This window comes from Zingiber officinale, chromosome 7A (assembly GCF_018446385.1).
Source record: "Zingiber officinale cultivar Zhangliang chromosome 7A, Zo_v1.1, whole genome shotgun sequence".
In the NCBI taxonomy this organism is placed as follows: Eukaryota; Viridiplantae; Streptophyta; class Magnoliopsida; order Zingiberales; family Zingiberaceae; genus Zingiber; species Zingiber officinale.
Window position 1 is genome coordinate 57,206,730 of NC_055998.1, and position 20,920 is coordinate 57,227,649.

Sequence of the window (20,920 nt, forward strand, 5' to 3'; positions counted from 1 at the left end):
TGCCCTCAAATTTATGGCTTCAATTATATATTTTATATATATAAAAATAGTTTTGTATTGTTATAGCATATCAATGTGGCAACCCTAGCATATCATATGGTAAAAGATGATTAAGGTAAATTACATATAACTACTAATTATTACTCCAACTGGCGAAGACTTGGAAAAGGACCTAAGTTTTTTAGGAAAAAAGCCAAATGAAATTTCAATTGAAAGAAAATTACAAATGGCAAGGAGGCGGCCAAAAAGTGGTAGTGACGCTCCAAGAGGCAACAACTCCAATGCCTGCTTTCTTCTCCCATAGTCCCATTGCTGGGTCTCCAGCTCCTTACGTGGCTCCCTCCATCGCGTCACACGCCATGGTCGGCCGCCTTCCCACTACCTGTCCTTTCCTCTTCCTTTTCGTCCTCCTCCTCGGTTCTCAATCCATTGCGAATCTTCGCAATATCTAATCCTTCCCCGAATCCCGCACGGTGCACGGAGATGCACCTCAATCTTCACCCGATCTTAGGGAGATCCAAAGGTATGCGTTCCGTCTCATCCTGTCTGATCATGTCCCTTGCCTTTTGCTTCTCTTCTTTTTTTCTTCCCCTTTTGGAAACGGTAGAGTTTAATTGCGAGTTAAAATTTTCAATTTTGGGGTATTTTTGCTGGCTCTGACCGACCTGAGGTTGATCATATATATATTTTTGTCTCTTCTCTGGTTCCATGGAACAATATAAAAGATCCAATCGTATGTGTTCCGTTGGATTTTGTCTCTTAGTTTCTCCTGGCTTTTTCCACAATTTTTTCTTCGCTTCTCTCAGTTATTACTGTCACTTCGCGTGTGTGTTGTCGCTGTATGACGAGTCCTGTATCCGTTTTTCTGGTGCAAGGATACTTGCTGTTTCTGGGAACTGATATTTTGAAGTTTCTTTCTCATATGAAAAATTTTATATTCGTAACTCTGTTGTCGTATATGGTATTAGTGAAATTCATGTGGTAATATTGTGATCCCGCCGTGAGGTTTTAATTCTTGAGTTGGCTTGATTGCAGTAGCATCCTTTCTACATGTTGTTCACAGTAAAGAAGATATATGGACTAATCTTTTTCCTTAATTTCCTTTTGGTAGTCTGATTTTGAAGGAGGAATGGATTAAAAATTAAGAAGAGAGAAGTCCAATCTTTCTACTGAAAACTTAATTTCAATACCTATTTTGATCCTGGAAAGATGCTTTAATGAATTTACTTGCAAATTTGCAATAGAGTAATTCTTTCTCCTTGTTGTTTATAGTAACTAAGTTTGAATGATCTCTTTTCTTCATGTCATCCTGATACCAAGAAGTATAAATTGTTGTTTATGCATGAACATATCTATGCCATATGTGCCTATGTTTGTTATTTTACCTAGTTGATCTCGTATAGTTTTTTTTTTTAATAATTTGTCTTTTATAGTCATCCTAATAGTATTTTTTGATTGATCTTACATTAATTTTTTAAAACATGTTGCTTCTTAACTACTAACATAGACAATTTTACAGTATGACTGACTGAGTTACCAAATTTACAAATTTGGCTAAAATATTTCTACAAAAATTATTTTTGTTAGAGCACAAAGTAATTATATTTCCCTTCAATTTAAGATTCTGGAAGGACTACCATGGCTTTCTATCAAGTTGGTTCAGGACGCTTGCATCAAATGTCAATTAACTGCTGCAGTCATCTAAACTTTATTGAAAACTTAATTGGACCTCTCTTTGTTAAGATATAGTAAGGAATCAGAAAGTAATTACATTACCTGGCAAATGATAGTCTACATGTTTTCTAGATATGTTATTTTATCTCTCTCTCTCTCTCTCTCTCTCTCTATTTATAAAAGTTAGCCTTCTGCATGCTCCCTTACTTGAAGAACATGATTTTGCTTTTCCAATTTCAATCAAACATTTTGATCAACTAATTTCGTTCATAAGTAATCATTGGACGTGCATTGTGGATGGACTTATTGCAATCAATTATGTGATCACTTCACTAGGGAAGGGGACCTCATTGCAAGGTCACTTTTCATGGGTCCTTGAACTCATATAGTTTGCTGAAATATCTGAACTTCTCACTTTTGATTGATTTTGTCCGCTCAATTTTGAGGTTTCATGGCTTCCTATTTCAGGACTAATTTTGATATTCGGAGATGTTACACACACACATATATATTATGAAAATGTTAAGTAATAAGAGAAGCAAGATGCAAAATGCAAGGAGAATATGTTTAATACAACTTTCAAATTTCAGATTTGTTCCTGTACATCTCAGGGGAAGTCCAAGAAGAAGAGAAGTCAATGGCATGCCTTGACCTAGATTCTCCACAACTCTTATTAAATGAGCATTTGTGTGATGGACTATTTAACCTATTTCCAGTAGGCAACACTTCATCCAAAAGTTTTAGTGTTCCAAATTCATTCAAATATCAATCAACTAGTGGTAGCATTCCACCACCACCTCCACTCCCAGCCAGAGATACTTGTGGTGCAAAAAAATATTCCAAAATTTTTAAAGATTATTGTTTTGTGCCTAAAGAAACAAGGGAGGCTTGGGACAAGCTTTTCTGTGAAGGATATGAAGCTGATGTTCGCATTCTTACAGAAGATATGGATCTTATTATGGCGCATTCAAGCATTCTTGTGAGTATATCAGATTCCTTATGTTTAATCTTAATTTAGTTAGTCACCATTGTTGATGTTATGGGCACTTATTATCAAATGACATCTATTACAGTGTTCATTTAGGATCCAACCATGCCCCCACGGGTTGACATAATTGGTGTCTGCATAGGTGTTTGCTCCAATATGTCTCAGGATCAATTCCCAACAAGTGTAAAATGACTCATTGGGTGCCTGACCTCCCCCCATGCAAATAACCGCTGTGCTAGGGCAAAATGGCCATCGTGATTTACCTGCCTGTATTTAGTCTTGGGGCTCGCGATACTGAGCCACTTGGGATGAGTGATATCACTTTTTTTTTTTTTCTTTTTTGCTCCAATTTAGGATCCAGCCTAAAGACCTAAATCGAAAACATTATATATGGGGCTAAAGTCACTACATGATTTAAATACTTAAATAACTCTTATACCTCTAATACTCTTCCTTCAACTTAGATCATAGATGCTATCCATGTTTAGCTTATTACATAAACCAGAAGTCTCTCATGAGAAAAGCTAAACTAAGATTTGCATGTAGGGGAAAGAAAGCTTTGATGGAGCATGCAACCATCAATTCCTTTAATACAAATCAACTCATTAGCAAGAAGGGAGGATAATGGGAGACCCCAAGAATAACTTTTTTGAATGAGCTTTTCCTTGCCATACAAACTAGGACACAACACAATAAAGAAATAGAAGGAATCATTCAATAAGGGTCTCGCTGAAAGGATGGGAAGAGACCCTATGAAATAAGTCATCTGAGTGGGTTTCTCCCTATAGTGGTGCAATATATGACCAACATGTGGAAAGGGAGAAGGAATACACTCAACTAGGTGTCCTATGGTCGACTATGAATAACATCTTGTGAGAAACAAGTGCAAAAGGAACCAAGTGAGGAAGGCTTCAGAAGGAAATGATGCTAGGATAAGGTCAGGACCAAAGAAATCTTGTTGATTATTGAAAAAGAACATAAAAGATTATATATTGACAATCAGATGAAACCAAACGTCGGTAGCAGTGAAAGGATAATCAAGAACACAAAAATAAACTAAGGCAGTTAAGAAATATATAAGAGAACAAATGCAAAAGATATGAACAACCAAAAACGTTGTGGTAGCTTTGTTATACTGCTAGATTTGGCGCCAAAGGGATGGCTTGTGCCTATTGGAATTGGCGCAGTCATGATGTTGGTGAACAATAAATCTATTCAGTTGCTAAGGGAGAAAACAAACCCTGATTGTGCCTCTATTGTGAACATCTGATTGGTGGATATTGGCTGCAATAGTTTGGATGCAGTTCTTGGACAAGTAAGAAACGGTAGAGGTTCCAAAGGATGAAGGGGATAGGTTGACAAGGTTAGAGGGTGAGGCCATCAAGACACTAAGCAAGATTCAAGTTGGGAGAAATTGAGCCTTCAAGGGAGAAGAAACCAGCAGTGTTCTAAGGAAATGGAGGTGGTGTTGGTCAATAATAGCATTGGAGAAGAAACCTGTGTTTATAGACTGGATGCTAATATTGACTCAGTGCATAATATCACACAACAAGAGCGCGCACACCTTATGCCACTAAACTCTGGGATATGCCCTAATTAACCAACAGTGTCACAGCTAGCTCATCAAAATGAGGGGAGGAAATGGAGGATGGCTCAACGGTTGTGACAGCCATGGAGGAGAAGGATTCATTTACTATTAAGCATAGGAAGAGAGGAATGACGAGTGAAAGAAGGCTTGGACATTGGCTTAACATGAAGAGGGATACGTGTGTACTCACTTGAGGAGGATGTAGAGAGACTGATCCAAAAGGTTAAAGGAGGTTGTAGATGAAATCAGCAACTTTGGATGTTGCATATGACATTTTCATAAGAGATTATTATAGAAGAAACCCATGCATAAATAGGTAGCCTAGATACTATGTTCAAGTCGTAAGAATTGAATTGTATTGCTTATTTTGAAATGTCATCTATTACATAGTATATAGAGACTCAATTTATAAACCTACTAAACCCACTATACATGACTTAAGATACCCTTATAAGTTTAACTCCTCTTAACAACTATATATCAGAAAAACCTTGGTTTGGTAAAGTAGTTTGATTTACATTGATGACAAATTTCTAAAACCATCAATGTGCAATAGATATAACATTATCTACAACTATTAGTTTTAGTTATTCATAATTGACTTTTATTCGTTGGTAATCTCACATATTGGTCAGGCAAATGCATCGCCTATCCTGAAAAATATGTTAGAGCAAGCAAAAATCAAAGAGAGGATTCGAAAGATAAAAATACCTGGTGTGCCTTCAGAAGGTGTTCGTACATTTGTACGGTTCCTTTACTCTGCTTGGTGAGTGTGCGACATTTTTTCTCTTTAATTTTATAATTTTTCTGTTTTGCAAACCTACATGCATTTATGCCCTTATTATTATTTATTTGGCATTGTTATATATCGTTTCATAAATTTTATTGCTTTGCTAGTTTTTTTAACTCATTGTTGTATATCCTGTCAAAAATTATGATTATTGTTCTTTTCTGTATACACCCCTCATGTTGGTATGCTTACACTCTTGAACCTTTCTATATTTAATTTAGTTTTCAACACTTCTTAAGATAGTTCATCAATATTATAAAATCCAAACTTATAAATATAATCAATTCTAATATATTTCAAATATTTAGTAAGCAAATATGCTAGTTAATTCTTGGAGCTAACAAAAAAGATAAGGATCCTCTTAAACTACATTTTTGTTTGGATAAAGTGACAATCAATCTCAATATATTTCATCCTCTTCTAAAAAATAGAATTGGAAGTATTGTGGATGATAGCTTAATCAACACAATATAACTTTATCGGTTTACTAGGAATATTACTTAACTTTCGCACTTGATTTGGCCACAGTAATTTCCTTCTTAGTTTTTGAGATATCAAGTTGTCTCCAAGAAGAACCAAATATCTTGACATAGAACTCTTATATGTTGGGAAGTGTCCAATTCACAATATACCCTTTTCTTAATATTATTGAGATATTGTAGAATCTTTAAGATTCCTTTCCAAAGATTATAGCCAAGGGCCATAAAGAAGATAGTGAAATAGGGACAAATAATGGAGTAGGAATAAGAATAACAATAATGAAAATTGGAAAAATCTTTGCAACAATAATAGATGGATGATTTGCCAAAGAAATGAATACAGTCATACACAATTTGAAATCTAGTACCGTATCTAGTGAAACCGGCGAAACGTATTGTTTTAGTAAATTACCGGAACTGGATAACATTTGGCATAATATCTCATTCCTCTACTCCATCTCCTTCTTGAACCTTCAATCCACCACCGATATCATGCATTGGAGTATCAATACGGTACCAAATAGTATCATTGGAATCAAACATTGAAACTCCAACAGGGTCGGAGATTTTGAACCTTGCATTAAGAGGTTACATCTGTAGAAATACAGATATATTGACTTAAAAGAGTAGCATTAATACCCCTTTTACATGTAAGGTTAATAAAAAAAGATTCACTTGACAAATTCAACCATAAGTTATTTCTAACTAAATAGAAAAGATGAATAAAAATAAATAACATACGAGGTGAAAGTAAAGTGCCTCATGAGGGAAAAGAACTATGAAGGGGATTGGGGAGTAGAATAAGGCATGCAATCTATGAGGTTTTATGCAGAGAAAATAACATTATTTCAAAACATAAGAGGAACTCCCATAACATGAAAATTGATGGAGGACACTTTGGCATGAGAGAAAGGATTGAAAATTATGAAAGAAATATTCTTTGGCATTGATGATTTTCATTGCTTTAATCCCCAAATTGAGTATTAGAAAAGCGATAGAATGCTTTTCCTATGAGAAAAGTCATCATTCTAGAGTAGTCATCTTGTAGGCAACAAAGTGCTTAAAGCCTAAAAATGACTCGGATTCCAAATATCTTAATGTAGTAAAGAAAAGAGTGATTTTGTAGCTGGTGGGAAGGGGGATTGAGAATATTGTTTTAACTAATAGGACTCACATTCAAGATTCTAAAAATTGGACAAACTAAGGACACTACCTTTACTAGGTTTGGTGGCTAGGACCTAGACAATTATAGATTTAAAATGGAGTGGAGTTGCCACCTAGTAGATGAATCCACAACCATAGTCAACTGATATAATCTTCGAAGCTCTTGCTCTATACCAAGTGCTCTCTATGAAACAGAATCAGTAGCAGGTTATTAAAAAAATGGCAAGTTAATGAGTTTACTACCAGATATTAAGCTCAAAGAAAACATGGGTATGAAGGAAACTGAAGAATGTGACAATGGTTTTGGAATAATGACTTGATCAACACCTTCAACAAATGAGGGATCCTCTTCAGAGAGAAACTCACGGAATGATATGAAGATTTAAGATCAATAAAAGGAAAATATTACCAGACATACTCTAAAGCTCCTGAATTTTGAATCTAAATTTTTGACTAAAGAATATTCCCCATTCAAACAATAAAAGCACCTACAGATGGCATAGACCAGATGGTGCATTTATGCCACCAAAGGAAGGAATTTTATTCTTAAATTGGTGTATCAACTATGGTTTGAAATCTCATACTGTGTTTGGGTGAAACGTCAAGCCATGTTGTAGTTTCGATCTTTGACCAGAAAGATAATGTTCCAATATCATGCTGATGCTTCGATGCATGGTGTTGGTGACAGATTGGAGATTGAAGAAGGAAGGACATGAAGCAAAGGAACGAGACATTATATGTGCTAAGTGATATCGAGATTCGATAATTTACCAAATGATATATTTTGACTGTTCGCCATGCACAGGATAAGATTTAATACCATACTTGACACAACACTGATCTCCTTCCTATGTTTCATCTTGTTATTTCTTGAACTCCAATTCATTACCGGCGCCATGTGTTGAAACATCGGTATGATATCAAAACAGTATTGTTCCAATCAAGGACTGAAACTTCGGCCCAGCTCTAAATTTTGAACTTTGGTATCAATAGTGTAGCCAGTGCTAGAAGGTGTGCCCTCAAGACAGCCGGCACGGAATGCTTTAGATTGCATCACTGATCATCCTCCAAGACATGAAGACTTGAAGAGGAAATCACAAACAATTGATGCACAAGGTCTGGCGGCAGATCCGCACTTCTATCTTCAGAAAATTGAGGTCACCATGCTGAATGTTGCTGAATGATTTAAATCAGATTCAAATATTAGCAAGAACTTGAAGAAGTGTCATAAAATGTTCAAGGAATAAGAGTTACTGCAAAGGAAATATAGAAGAACAAATCTAAAACTTGTTGGCTGAGAGTTTTCTATTGGACAATCTGTAGAATTGATGGTAGGCCTGAGCAGATGTATGAATTATTGGCTGAAAGTTTTGCTGATAAAAAAACTAAACAAAGATGAACGAATTTGCATGAATTTAAGAAATACAATAATCTACAGCAGATTAGATTACTACTTCTGGAAAGTACCGGTTGGGATTGATTCTTCAGGTTAGAATCGCTGCTGGAAATAATTGACACAGATCAGATCTACTGGTGCTACATGGAGAAGAAGTTAGAAATTTTACAAGAGCCAGAAAACTGCAATGATGATGGAGAAGATTACAATTGGGCAAGAAGGGAAATCTCATGTGGGGATGATCCACTTGGGAGATTGAAGATCTTGAAGAAACAGCAAGAAATTGGGAAAAAAAAAAACTCCTTTAGAAGGTGGATGTTCTTTAGAGATGCACATCACGTGGGATTTAATAGCACCAAGAAAAGCTCACAGAAGAGTCGATGTGCAGAAAGAATCAAACTCTCAATGTGGAGGAACTCATTAATGGAATGAAGGCTGGTATGCAAAGAATTCCAGCTCTAATACTATGTTAATTGAGGAAGTTATAAGAGTTATTTTTCCTTAGGTTGTTCCTCCATCTTGCGATAGATTACCATTACACTTCAGCACTATTTTATTGTAATTTAATCCTCAACCTCAACAAGTTCAATACTTACAAATCAAAATTTGGACACAAAACTTGCTTGCATAGTGAACTTTAGTAATTAGCCTCTTATGTTAATACTAATCAACTTACTTAAACATCTATTTCTGTTAGCTCTGTACTAGTTTAATTTTTCATCTGGTGGAATTATAAGAAATTGTACTCTCCAGAAGATCACATCTATATTTTTACCTAAGAGAAAAGGTACTAATTTTTCACTGATTTGTAACGAATGATAGCTCAGAATCAAACTAAATTGGCAAATATATTTAGTGTTAGCTCCCCTTTCTCTCTTTGCAATTTGATGTTCATGAATTATGTTAACTACACAAATATTTGTTTCTTGAAGTAAAATTTCTGTGATGTTGCTGGTTTTTGTATTCATTTTATTCTGTGAATGACATCTAGATCTTAGTTCCAGCTTCATTATGCAGCTATGAACCAGAGTTGATAAAGAAATTTGTTCTTCATCTTCTTATATTATCCCATGCATTTGCAATCCTTTCCCTGAAAAGTACTTGCATCAAACTACTAGAGCAGGAGTTGACCACAGAGAATGTTGTGGATGTGCTTCAACTGGCTCAGCTATGTGATGCTCCTCAGCTCTCTTTGGTATGCACACGACTAATTACTAAAGATTTGAAGTCCATCTCAGTCTCGGAAGGGTGGAAAACAATGAAGAAAACCAATCCCAGTCTAGAACAAACACTTCTTGAGTCTCTTGTAGAGGAAGATTCTGTAATTCCCTTTCATCAATTGTTCTTTGGAAAATTATATATTCTGTGATTGTTTGTTGTTGTCTGATCTAATGCTTCAAATATGGTTATAATGCAGAGAAGGCAGGATCGAATGAAAAGGTCGGAAGAAAGAAAAATGTACAAGCATTTGCATGAAACAATGGAAGCTCTTATTCATATTTGCAGAGATGGATGCCGGACAATTGGTCCTCGCAGCAAGATGCTTAAGGATGATGAAACCATCTGCCAATATGCAGCTTGCAAGGGACTTGAGTCGCTTATTCGCCACTTCTTCAGTTGTCCACTGCGAGTCCCAGGCGGTTGCACACAGTGCAAGAGAATGTGGCAGATTTTTGAGTTGCACTCACAGATGTGCTCAGAACTGGACTTATGCAAGGTTCCTCTCTGCAGGTTAGTTTGTTTAACAACATCAACATTAGCACCATTTACTCATTGACAAAATGTTTCAAATTTCCTTTTTGATCTACTTTCTCCTGCTAATGAATTTCAATCATTTATTTGTTTGAGACAAATGCAGATAGCGCGAATCACATTAAAAACTTTTGAATGTAGTTTTTAAGGGTCAAGAAACTTGGCTGAAAATTTCTCAAATGAATTAATTGCTGTTATTTAGGGGTGATATAACTCGACCTTGAATTGGCAGGCATTTCAAGGATAAGATGAAGCAGCTGATCAAAAAGGAAGAACACAAGTGGAAATTGCTGGTCAGTAAGGTAATGGAAGCAAAAGGTACAATTAGTTCCATCTCCTCACGCAGACTTCTTTTAGAGTTGAATAACAAAGAACATAGTATTTATGGAAGATGAGATAAAAATCGATTGAATGTTGGATCGGGATGTGCTATGGTTCCAAAGAGAGGTCTGTGTAATAACTGGGTCAGTCTTCAAAAGAGCAACTGCATTAGCTGTAAAGAACAAATTATGAGTTTCCGCATTAGCCAATCGAACACACAGAATAACCACAGGTGGAAATACTAGTTTTTCGAGTGCATCTTTCCTTGTCCCCATAGATCAATGCATTTATTTTATGCTTTTCTGTGTGATTTTGCAATCATCTACTTGCTGATTGCAAAACGAAGAATTGAATTACTTGTTTAGGCTGTGTTTTTGTTTTCAGTTTGTTTATTAAGGCAATCTGTTCATGAAAAATGAGCCCCGTAGCAATTTTTTTTTGTTTTTTTATTTTTATTGAGAAACGAGTTGGATAGTAAGTTCTTATTGTTGTTAAAGATTATGCTTTAAATAAAAATAAAATTTTACCGAGGGAAGTGCAAAAAGGATGAAAAATATTCTTTGTAGTTTGATAAATTTTATCGCTTGTAGTTCAGAAAATGGAATGATTTTAGCGGTGGAAGAGACCTGTCGTTGTGAAACCTTTTAGATTTTTTGTTTTCTGTCTTAATCTTTGAAAAAATGTTTTTTTTTAAAAAATGTTTTTTTTAAAAAATTGTTCTATTGAATTTGAAAATAAAGGCACATTTTACTTATTTGTAAATTATAAATAGATCGCTCATTTATAATCCCAACCTATTTACCTCAAACTAGGTTATTTAAATTAGGTTATTTATTAGGTTAGTTTTGTAACTAAGGGTAATATAGTAAAATATTAAATTAGGTTATTTATTAAAATCTTCAAATAAATAAATTTTTGTTGTATTATCTAGGTTTAATCAAATAATATTTGGTTATGTTTTATTTCTCATAACTTTGATTATGTGATTATTTGATAATTATATAACTAAGGTTATATATGATAACTTGAATCAAACGCACCCCTAGATTAATGATTTTTAACTATATTAATTAATCCAATTAATTACCAACTAATTGATATTTCAAACATATCTATCCCCTTAAATATATATAATATGAATTTGGTTTAAATATAAAAAAATTTAAAAAAATTTTAGAAAATTTTATAAGATTATTTCTCTATTATTACTTATTATTTCATTATCGTATCTTATATTTTCTCCCACTAATAAAAATTTAGTTCCTAAATTTAATGTTTAAATTTAGGGATCCTCATTTACATGTAACAACTAAATAATATATCCATATACTACTCTATCCTAGTATCATGAATAAATTTCCAAATGTGAGAGATTAATATTTTCTTATAAAATTACATAATGATCTACTTTCAAGTAGATAGTGATGACTTTGTGAATTATGAGCTTATCCAACTTCTACTATTTTGATATTTCTATCTATTGTAGTAAGCAAAGTCAACCTTCAAATCCATATCACACACTATTGGCAGATCCCCTAACGTTGACTATCCATCTGTTTGAAGGTGAAAAGATGTATTTAGGGGTGTAAATGAGCCAAACCGTTCATGAGCTATTCGAAACTTGATTTGATAAAAACTCGTTTGAGCTCGTTTAATGAGGCTCGTTAAGATAAACAAATCAAGCTCAAGCTTCACAATATTCAGCTTGTTATCTCGTGAACATGTTCGTTAAGCTCATAAATCAACTTTTAAATAAAAAAAATAATAGTTTTGATATTGAATTTATAGATTTTACACTCTACTTATGAAAAACATAGATAAATATATTAAATTGATTTATTAGAATAAAATTATAAATTTTAACAAGAATATTATAAATTTTTTAAAATATAGAATTTAGTTTTTAATGAATATTTAAATTTACAATTTATATTTATTAAGCTTGTTTAGGCTCGATAAAAGCTCGAATAAGCTCGTGAGCCATGAATATATTCGTTAAATAAAGCTCGAGCTCGGCTCGATTATAAACAAACCAAATTCAAACATCCAAGAGTTCGGCTGGCTCGTCTCGATTACGCCCCTAGATGTATTAAAGTGAAACTCCATACTCATGACATGCTATAAATATTGTCAGAATTACGAGGTAAATTCTGGATCTCTATATGAAATTATACTTAGGGTGCGTTTGGTTGGGGTTATCCTTGATAACCTTAGTTATTCATCCAAGGTTATCAATGAAAATCTTGTTTGGTTTAGGTAATCGATGATTCCCGAGTAATGTTCCATGCTCGATACGTCAACAAAAGGGGCATATAACCCGGAATCGGAAAACCTCGGAAAATTGAAGTTTTTCTTGATTCCGGGGTGAACAAAATTTTTTTACCCAAAATATCCTCAAATAAGAGAAAAATGTGATAAAAAAAAATCTAAAGAAAAAAATAAAATAATTTTTTTAAAAAATAAAATAATTTTTTTAAAAAATAAAATAATTTTTTTTAAAAAATAAAAAAAAGTAAAAAAAACATTAAAAAAATTTAAAAATAGAAAAAAACGTAAACAAAATTAAAAAATAATAAAAAAATGAGGGGAAAATAAAAAAACATAAGAAAATAGAAAAAACATAAAAAATTTAAAAATGCAAAAAATAATAAAAAACGTAAAAAATTAAAAATACATATAAAATAAAAAACATAAAAAAACATAAAAAAAATAAAAAATAAAAAAACGTAAAAAAATAAAAATTGTAAAAAATAAAAAAAAACTCTAAAAAATAAAAAAATGGAAAAAAAATAAAAAAACCTTAAAAAATTTTAAAAAAATAAAAAAACTGAAAAGAAATAAAAAAAACACATAAAAATAAAGGAAAACTAAATAAAAAAACCACAAAAATAAAGAAAAACATGAAAAAGAAAAAAAACTTAAGAGTTTAAAAGATATATGATTCTGTCCGAGTGTGAGTAGACGGATGCTGAGAAGGTGGCGCTCATGTTGACTGGGTGTCGACTGAAGATGGTGTGAACTTGTCATGCCCCAGAGGAGTCCCTGTCCGAGAAAAATTCGGCAGCATCTCCCCTGTACGGTGGACAATCTGAAACTTTTCTACATCCTCACATACCTCAGCCACAGGCGGCTGGAATAATAACAATAAATAAAAACAATCACCACGCAGTTTATATAGATATTCAGCCTCTGGCTGTCACAACCACGCAGTTAATAATAGTAATCCCAAACTATAGTACTCTGACTCGAAATCCACCCTACTCAACTACACTCGTAAAGCTCAAATCCGACGAAACTCACCTCTTCTGCCGTCCAGGCAGGCATGTAGTAAAAACATATCGGATAGAACATCCATCAATATCAAAAGAAAAACATACGATGTCCAAGTATCCAAATAACCAAGTACACACCTAAGCAAATAAAAACCAAACCAAATGGTAAATAAATCCTCGAGGTCTGCAGGGATCTAGCACTACGTGCAGTGAGGACTAGCGACTGGAACTCCCTCCGGACAGCATCAACCTGAAAATAACAACAATGGAGGCGGGTGAGTCCAACACTCAGGTACAATTGATATGCAAAGTAAAGAAATAACATCTAACACTAATCATGCATACCTCTGATATAAGAAAGATAAAAATGTGCATCTGAAGTAAACAGGAGAGGAACTGTACTAACTAGGACCTGAGTATAAGGACAAATAGTCCGAGTGGTATAGGAATCATGTATGCATGTCAAACATAGGTATCCAAACAATATGCAGCATATAAATGCAGCAAGCACAAACACAAGCAATAAATGCATCATGCATATGATGCCAATGATGCGTCCTGGTCACCCCTGACGCCAGTCGATCATCTCACACACAATAGTGAGGCCGAGTGGGTAGGGTTGTGACAACCGTGCACTTTGTCATCACTACTCCTAATGAGTGACCGAGTGGACGGGATGCTGTCGGAGTACACCTATCCTCCTACCCCAAATCATAAATGGGGGAGCGCAATGCTCTCATCTCCCGGTACACAATGACGGGGAGGAATCCCTGCCGGATAACACGTTGTGTCACACTACCCATGAGCGGACCAACGGTGCCTAACAGAGTCCCTGCTGCAACACACTCTACCTGAATCGACCACTAACCCATGAGTGGTGGTGTGTGCAGATCCATGTAACTGGCGATGTGCTCAACAATAATGGAGCGGACTATCGCACAGCATGCAATCATGCAAATGGTGCATGGCACTAACCACAAAATATCCTGACCTAATCCACATGTATATAAAAGTGCATCATAGGTCAACGAATCAAAACAATCCAAAGGTACACAGAAGGTATAAAACCTAGGTCCTGAACATGGTCAAGCATGGTATATCACTACCCCTATAAGCATGTATAAACAGGTAAAGTATACATGAGATGCAAAACCAATCAATCAATCAAGCATATACCAAGATTTGGGTAGTGATTAACCGAAACAGATAAGAAACACAATTAATGCAACATGTTAATTTCATTACTAAGCATATCAAAGACAAAAGTCAAAAGTACCCGCCTCCAAAAGAAATGGTCCAATCAATCCAGATCCGAACGTCGAGATACTCGTCTCGCGTCAAAGTCCTGTGGTATCAAACATATCCAGATTTATCTAATTACTATATGTATTCAGTAACTAAATCAAATTCCTATTAAATCTAGAACCCTAATCAACATCACATAATCAACTTGCTTTAGGTCTAAACCTAAATAAACTTGATTCCTTCCAAGTATGCTCCTAAGACCAGAACAAATTATACACCTTACCTCAAATCACAACCACTGATTGCTGCTAATCGTTTACTGCTGAAATGAGGGCTGCCGGAACAGGGGCAACTACTGGGAACAAAACAAACAAACCAAATCATCAATTTTCCTTCCAAACTATGTTCCCAAAACATAACCATTACCTCTACGGTGGCAGTTCCTTGTGTCTAACTGAAACACCCTTCACAACTAGCTGCTGGTGACCTTCTGTGGCCGGAGAAATGGCTGACAGTGTACACCACCAAAAACCCAAATCCTAACAGCGTAAGGATTTGGTGAAGAAGGAACTCGGCAGTGGAAACTAGGGCTCGGCAGAACCCTGCGACCTCAACTAGAGCTCACGGCAACCGTGCTAGGGCTGAGGCTTCGTCAACAATGGCAGCAAGCTTTCTAATGACTGGCTAGGTCAAGAAATGGCGGTGCTGGGTCGGCAGATTTAGGGCAAGGGAGCTTGGTCGGCTGTCGGCGCTCGGAAGAGGAGAAGAAGAATCTCAACACCGAGGAGGCGGCCGGTGGAGATGCTAGGGCAGAAGGGAGACCGGCGGGGTCGCGATCGGGGACCGAGAGCTGGCGGCCAGTGATCGGGATCTCACGGCTAGGGCGACGGCAGTGGCGAGGGGAAGAGTTGAAACCCTTAGCCGAGGGCTATTGTACGCAGAGGGGAAGAAGAAACCACCGCGGCCGGCGGTTAGTGCTCCGGCGGTTAGGGCTCGGAGGCGTCGGGCGCAAGGGGGAGAAGGTCGCCGCGTCGGGGGGTTTCGGCAAGGTAAGAAAAAGAAAACAAATAAAGAAAATAAAAAGGAAAAAGGAAATGTAATTATAAACATTTCCTCGCTTAACTGGGGTAGCCAAAACAGGCTTTTCCGGGCCCTATTTTTTTTTATCCCCGTGAACTCGTCCATACGAGCTCCGAAAAATTCTCGAAAAATTTTTAAAAATTCCCTTATTTATATTTCCTATTTTCCAGTATTTTACATTCTCCCCCACTAATAAAAATTTGGTCCCCAAATTTCGTTATCTACCATCAGTAAGTACTAACAATAGGTAAAGCATAAATGCTGAACGATAAATAAAATCACATACCTCATGTGAAAAGGTGGGGATATCGAGTTAGGATCGTATCCTCAAGCTCCCAAGTAGCCTCCTCATCCGAATGATGCTGCCATCCGACTTTAACTAGCCGGATAGTCTTGTTCCGCAACTAACGCTCTTTCCGATCGAGAATCCGTACCGGAACCTCCTCATATGTAATGTCAGGCTGAACTGGAACTGGGATATCTGCCAGCACATGCGTCGGGTCAGGCACGTATCTCCTCAGCATCGATACGTGAAATACATCGTGCACGCCTGACTGGGACGGTGGTAGTGCCAGTCGGTAAGCTACCGCTCCGATCCTCTCCAAAATCTTGAAAGGGCCAATGTACAGCGGAGCTAGCTTACCTCTGAGGCCAAATCTCTTCACCCCTTTCGTGGGTGAAACTCGCAGAAATACATGGTCGCCAACAGAGAACTCTAGTGGTCTGCGTCTCCGATTAGCATAACTCTTCTGACGATCCTGCGCCTCTGACATCCTCCGTCTGATAGTACGGACCAACTCTGCATCCTGCTGAACTCTATGAGGTCCCAACAACTGGGCCTCTCCAACCTCATCCCAGAGGACGGGTGTCCGACAAGGTCTACCATACAACGCCTCAAACGGTGCCGTCTGGATAGCCGAATGAAAGCTGTTGTTGTAAGCAAACTCTACTAACGGCAGATAGTCCTCCCAACTGCCTCCAAAATCCATAACACATGACCTCAGCAGGTCCTCTAAAGTCTGAATGGTCCGCTCTGACTGTCCATCTGTTTGTGGATGGAAGGCTGTACTAAATCGGAGCTGCGTGCCCAAGGCCTGCTGCCAGAAACGAGATGTGAACCGTGGATCTCTATCCGAAATGATACTCAACGGAACACCATATAGTCTGATGATCTCCCGACAATATAGATCTGTCAATCGATCCAGGGGATCAGTCCTCCGGATCGCTAAGAAGTACGTGGATTTGGTTAATCGATCAACGATTACCCAAATCGCGTCATGGCCTCGTCGTGTCCTCGGCAAACCCACCACAAAGTCCATGGTAATGTGATCCCACTTCCACTCAGAAATAGGAATCTGCTGAAGTAAGCCGGCAGATCCCTGGTGCTCGGTCTTCACTTGCTAACAGACAAGACATCTAGCTACAAAATCCGCGATGTCTTCCTTCATGTCGTCCTTCATGTCGTTCCACCAATAGAAACACCTCAAATCTTGGTACATATGGGTACCGCCTAGGTGGACAGCAAATCGAGAGCGATGAGCTTCATGAAGTAGCCCCCGTAAGACCGGATGAGACTGAAGTACGCAAAATCTGCCTCGGAAGTGTATAACACCCTCCTCGTCTCGTGTGAACTCAGTCTGCTGCCCGGAAGCTATCTGGCTGTAAATAAACTGCAAATACTGATCAGCAGCCTATGGCTCTCGTATCCTCGTCCTGATCAACGACTGAGCAACCATGGTAACCAGAGTACCCTGCTCTGTCTGTTCTTACCCCTCAAGGCCCAAATCGGAGAAACCTTAAATCAAGTCTGTGACCACAACTCGGTGGCAAACTAAAGTCCCTCCGGACTTCCTGCTAAGCGTATCGGCAACCACATTAGCTCTCCCCGGGTGATAGCTAATGGTACAATCATAATCCTTCAGGAACTCCATCCATCTCCTCTGTTGGAGATTAAGTTCTTTCTAAGTAAACAGATATTCGAGACTCTTATGGTCAGTGATAATCTCAAATGTAACGCCATATAAATAATGTCGCCAAATCTTCATGGCAAAAATAATAGCGACTTACTCCAGATCATGTACAGGTAGTTCTTCTCATGATCCTTCAACCAACGAGAAGCATAGGAGACTACTATATCGTGCTGCATCAGAACAGCGCTCAACCCTGAATAGATGCGTCGGTGTAGAGGACATATCCATCCTCTCCAGAAGGTAACACCAAAATCGGAGCCGACACTAGTCTCCGCTTCAACTCCTAGAAGCTGGTCTTGTCATCCTTAGTCCAAGTGAACTTCACGCCTTTCCAGGTCAGACGTGTCAGTGACATAGCTATCCGAGAGAAACCTTCAACGTATCTCCGGAAATATCGAACCAAACAAAGGAAGTTGCGAGCCTCTTCTATAGACTCCGTCTACTTCCAACGGTAACAACCTCGATCTCCTGTGGAACCACGGTATACTCCTACTGGTGACCGTGTGTCTCAAACATCTCACAGAAGACAACCAAAATACACACTACTGAACTTCACATATAGACGTTTCCATCGAAACATCTCTAGAACTATGCAAAGATAGTGTACGTGATACACCTCATATCAGGAATAAAACACTACATCATCAATAACGATAACGAATTCTGATCCAATATCCTAGGGATACCCAAATCATCTAGTCCATGAAAACATCTAAGGCTCCGCAAGCCCTAATGGTAAAACCAATACACATAATGTCCGTATCACAGACATTCCCAATCCATAAGATCCTCGACAATAAATCTGAAATATGATCACCAATGATATAAAACATCTAAGCATAGATCCTCCAGTGTGAGAGCAACGCTCCATCACAGAAATACCACATATGTGGGAGCAACGCTCTACCACAAGAAATCCTCAATATGTAGGAGTAACACTCCACTACAAATAATTTGAAATATGTATCGCAATAAATATAGGGGCAATGCTCCGCTACAAGCAATCCGTAATATGTGGGAGCAACTCTCCACCACAAAATAATACATAAGTACCCCAAGGAACCTAACTATCCAGCTAGAGACTGTACAAGATCTCTCTACCACAAATCACTGTGGTTAGCCTAGGCTATAACAACCTAGTAAACTAATCAAATCCATCATCAACTCTATCAGCATCCTAGTGGGTCATCCACTGATAGGAGAATTAGTTGATGAGTTAATCCAACAAATGACATAATGCAGTCACTCCACATTCTGCATTCAGCATAAGTAGAATCATCATGCTGCTACCAATATATATCTGGCACACGTGCTCACACAACATATGTATGATCGACATAATCTTCCAATTAGTACACACCAAACATACTCCCAACATAGGTATAAATCATCGTGATATCTCCAACAATGCATACCGAACCCGTGTGCAAAATCAACATAGGTAAAATCAACAATACACCTCAAACAACACACACATAACATATAGTATAACCAACATATACTTCCAACAAAACATACTAAACCCAGGTGCACTCACAATCAAACATAATCAAAAAGATACCTCAGATACCACACCAAACACATATGTACATATCACAACTCAGATTAAATCGACAAAATGCCTCCATCAAAACACCACCGATGTACTATACTATATCTCGGATTTAATCGACAAGATATCTTCAATAATACATCCAGATACATACACCGAACTACATGTCTATGATCCACAAGGAACCTTTAAACCATATCAGAACATGGATACATATACTACTTGCAAATGGACAGTCTACCATAGTACTCCTACAACACATAACAATCATAATATACATGTAACATAGACATGCAAAATCAGCATACCAGCTCAATCAAAGAGACCAACCTTATGCTACCAACACTCATGGTTTATGGGTATATCTAAACAAAATTCATGCATATGTATCAAGCATGAATACATCAATTAAAAGCAACCCAAAATAAAGCAGCCTAATCATCCAGTAACAACCCTGCTCTAGGTTCAAAGGAACTAATATCGGACAAGGAAGATATACACACCATGGTATAACATTGCAAGTCAATGTCATACACTACCAAGACTATATCTAATGGGGAAAATTTTATCATCTTAAATCCAAATGTACTCTCTCAGTATACACTAGTAACAATTGTATCCCATAAGTGTTAAGCAATTAGCTCTACACTTCCTTACATCAGCGGGGTCACATGTCCCAATGCACTTTCTGAGTCATCCAACCGGGTATATACAGTCCATGGTCAAAGTCTTCATGAAATAGGATACATCGATCCTCTATAAACTATCCAAGCCGACAATGGTATATGGCTAAATCAGTCCTTTCCACTTGATCACCAACTATAATCATCAAAATAGTTATCCACTAATAGATCATCAAACAACCACATAACATTTACTCTCATAAATCATTAGAAATCAACACATCACAATATCTGATCTCCCAATATCCCTCAACCTCAAATCATTCTCAATAATGATCAAATATGATAACTCTCCAATGACCAATTTTCATCGTATCGGATACCCTAATATCCAAAAGATATGAGTATAAAAACTCTACTGGCTAAGTCCACAGGAATATATAGGTATCATCCATTACCCAGCTAACAATAGCAGAGGCTGATATGTGCCTCCATCTCCTAATAGTAGTAACAGAAGTTAAAACTACTGATGGTATGATATGAAAAATCACCAGAGACTATAATCCTTGATCTTTATTAGGGTCGACCAAGATCAGTGGCTAACCCATCATATGTAATATGGGCTACAACAACCAGACAGGTACTAAAGATAAAGTGCTAATACATGTTATAACTATCAAATTAAACATCATACCTATTTGCCGTCTGGAGATGTTCCATCGCTGTCCAGTCCCCAACTTTCGCCGGAAATCCATATAAATCCGAAACGGAAATCCGAAACATAACCATATCAAAAATCCGAAAATGCCCAATTTGACTCGCAAACCTGGCTAACCAAATATCCAGAATACCAACAACAGGTATCCGATAAATCTTCAGAACACCAAAAGCAGGTATCATAACCCGCTCTGATACCAAATAAATTGGTATCAGATAAATCTCGAAAATCTATAATACAAAAATCCAACAAGCGTCGCCAAACTCTGGCGCTCTGATACCAAGTAAATAAATTGGTATCAGGTTATC

At 37.1% G+C, this 20,920-nt stretch overlaps 1 protein-coding gene across 5 annotated transcripts; it reads left to right on the forward strand.

The window, feature by feature from the left end:
* The first annotated feature begins 271 nt into the window (after window positions 1–271).
* LOC122001416 (BTB/POZ and TAZ domain-containing protein 3-like) lies at window positions 272–10,410 on the forward strand. 5 transcript variants are annotated; one of them, XM_042556133.1, is made up of 6 exons: window positions 272–523; window positions 2,265–2,653; window positions 4,886–5,016; window positions 9,097–9,400; window positions 9,497–9,810; window positions 10,064–10,410. In XM_042556133.1, the coding sequence occupies exons 1-6, from the start codon at window positions 484–486 to the stop codon at window positions 10,224–10,226; spliced, it is 1,341 nt and encodes a 446-aa protein (XP_042412067.1). In that variant the 5' UTR covers window positions 272–483; the 3' UTR covers window positions 10,227–10,410. The 5 variants fall into 5 exon arrangements, with proteins under 5 accessions (XP_042412067.1, XP_042412069.1, XP_042412071.1 ...); XM_042556135.1 differs by having other exon boundaries at window positions 2,286–2,653; XM_042556137.1 differs by having other exon boundaries at window positions 274–523; window positions 2,143–2,653.
* Window positions 10,411–20,920: the final 10,510 nt, after the last annotated feature.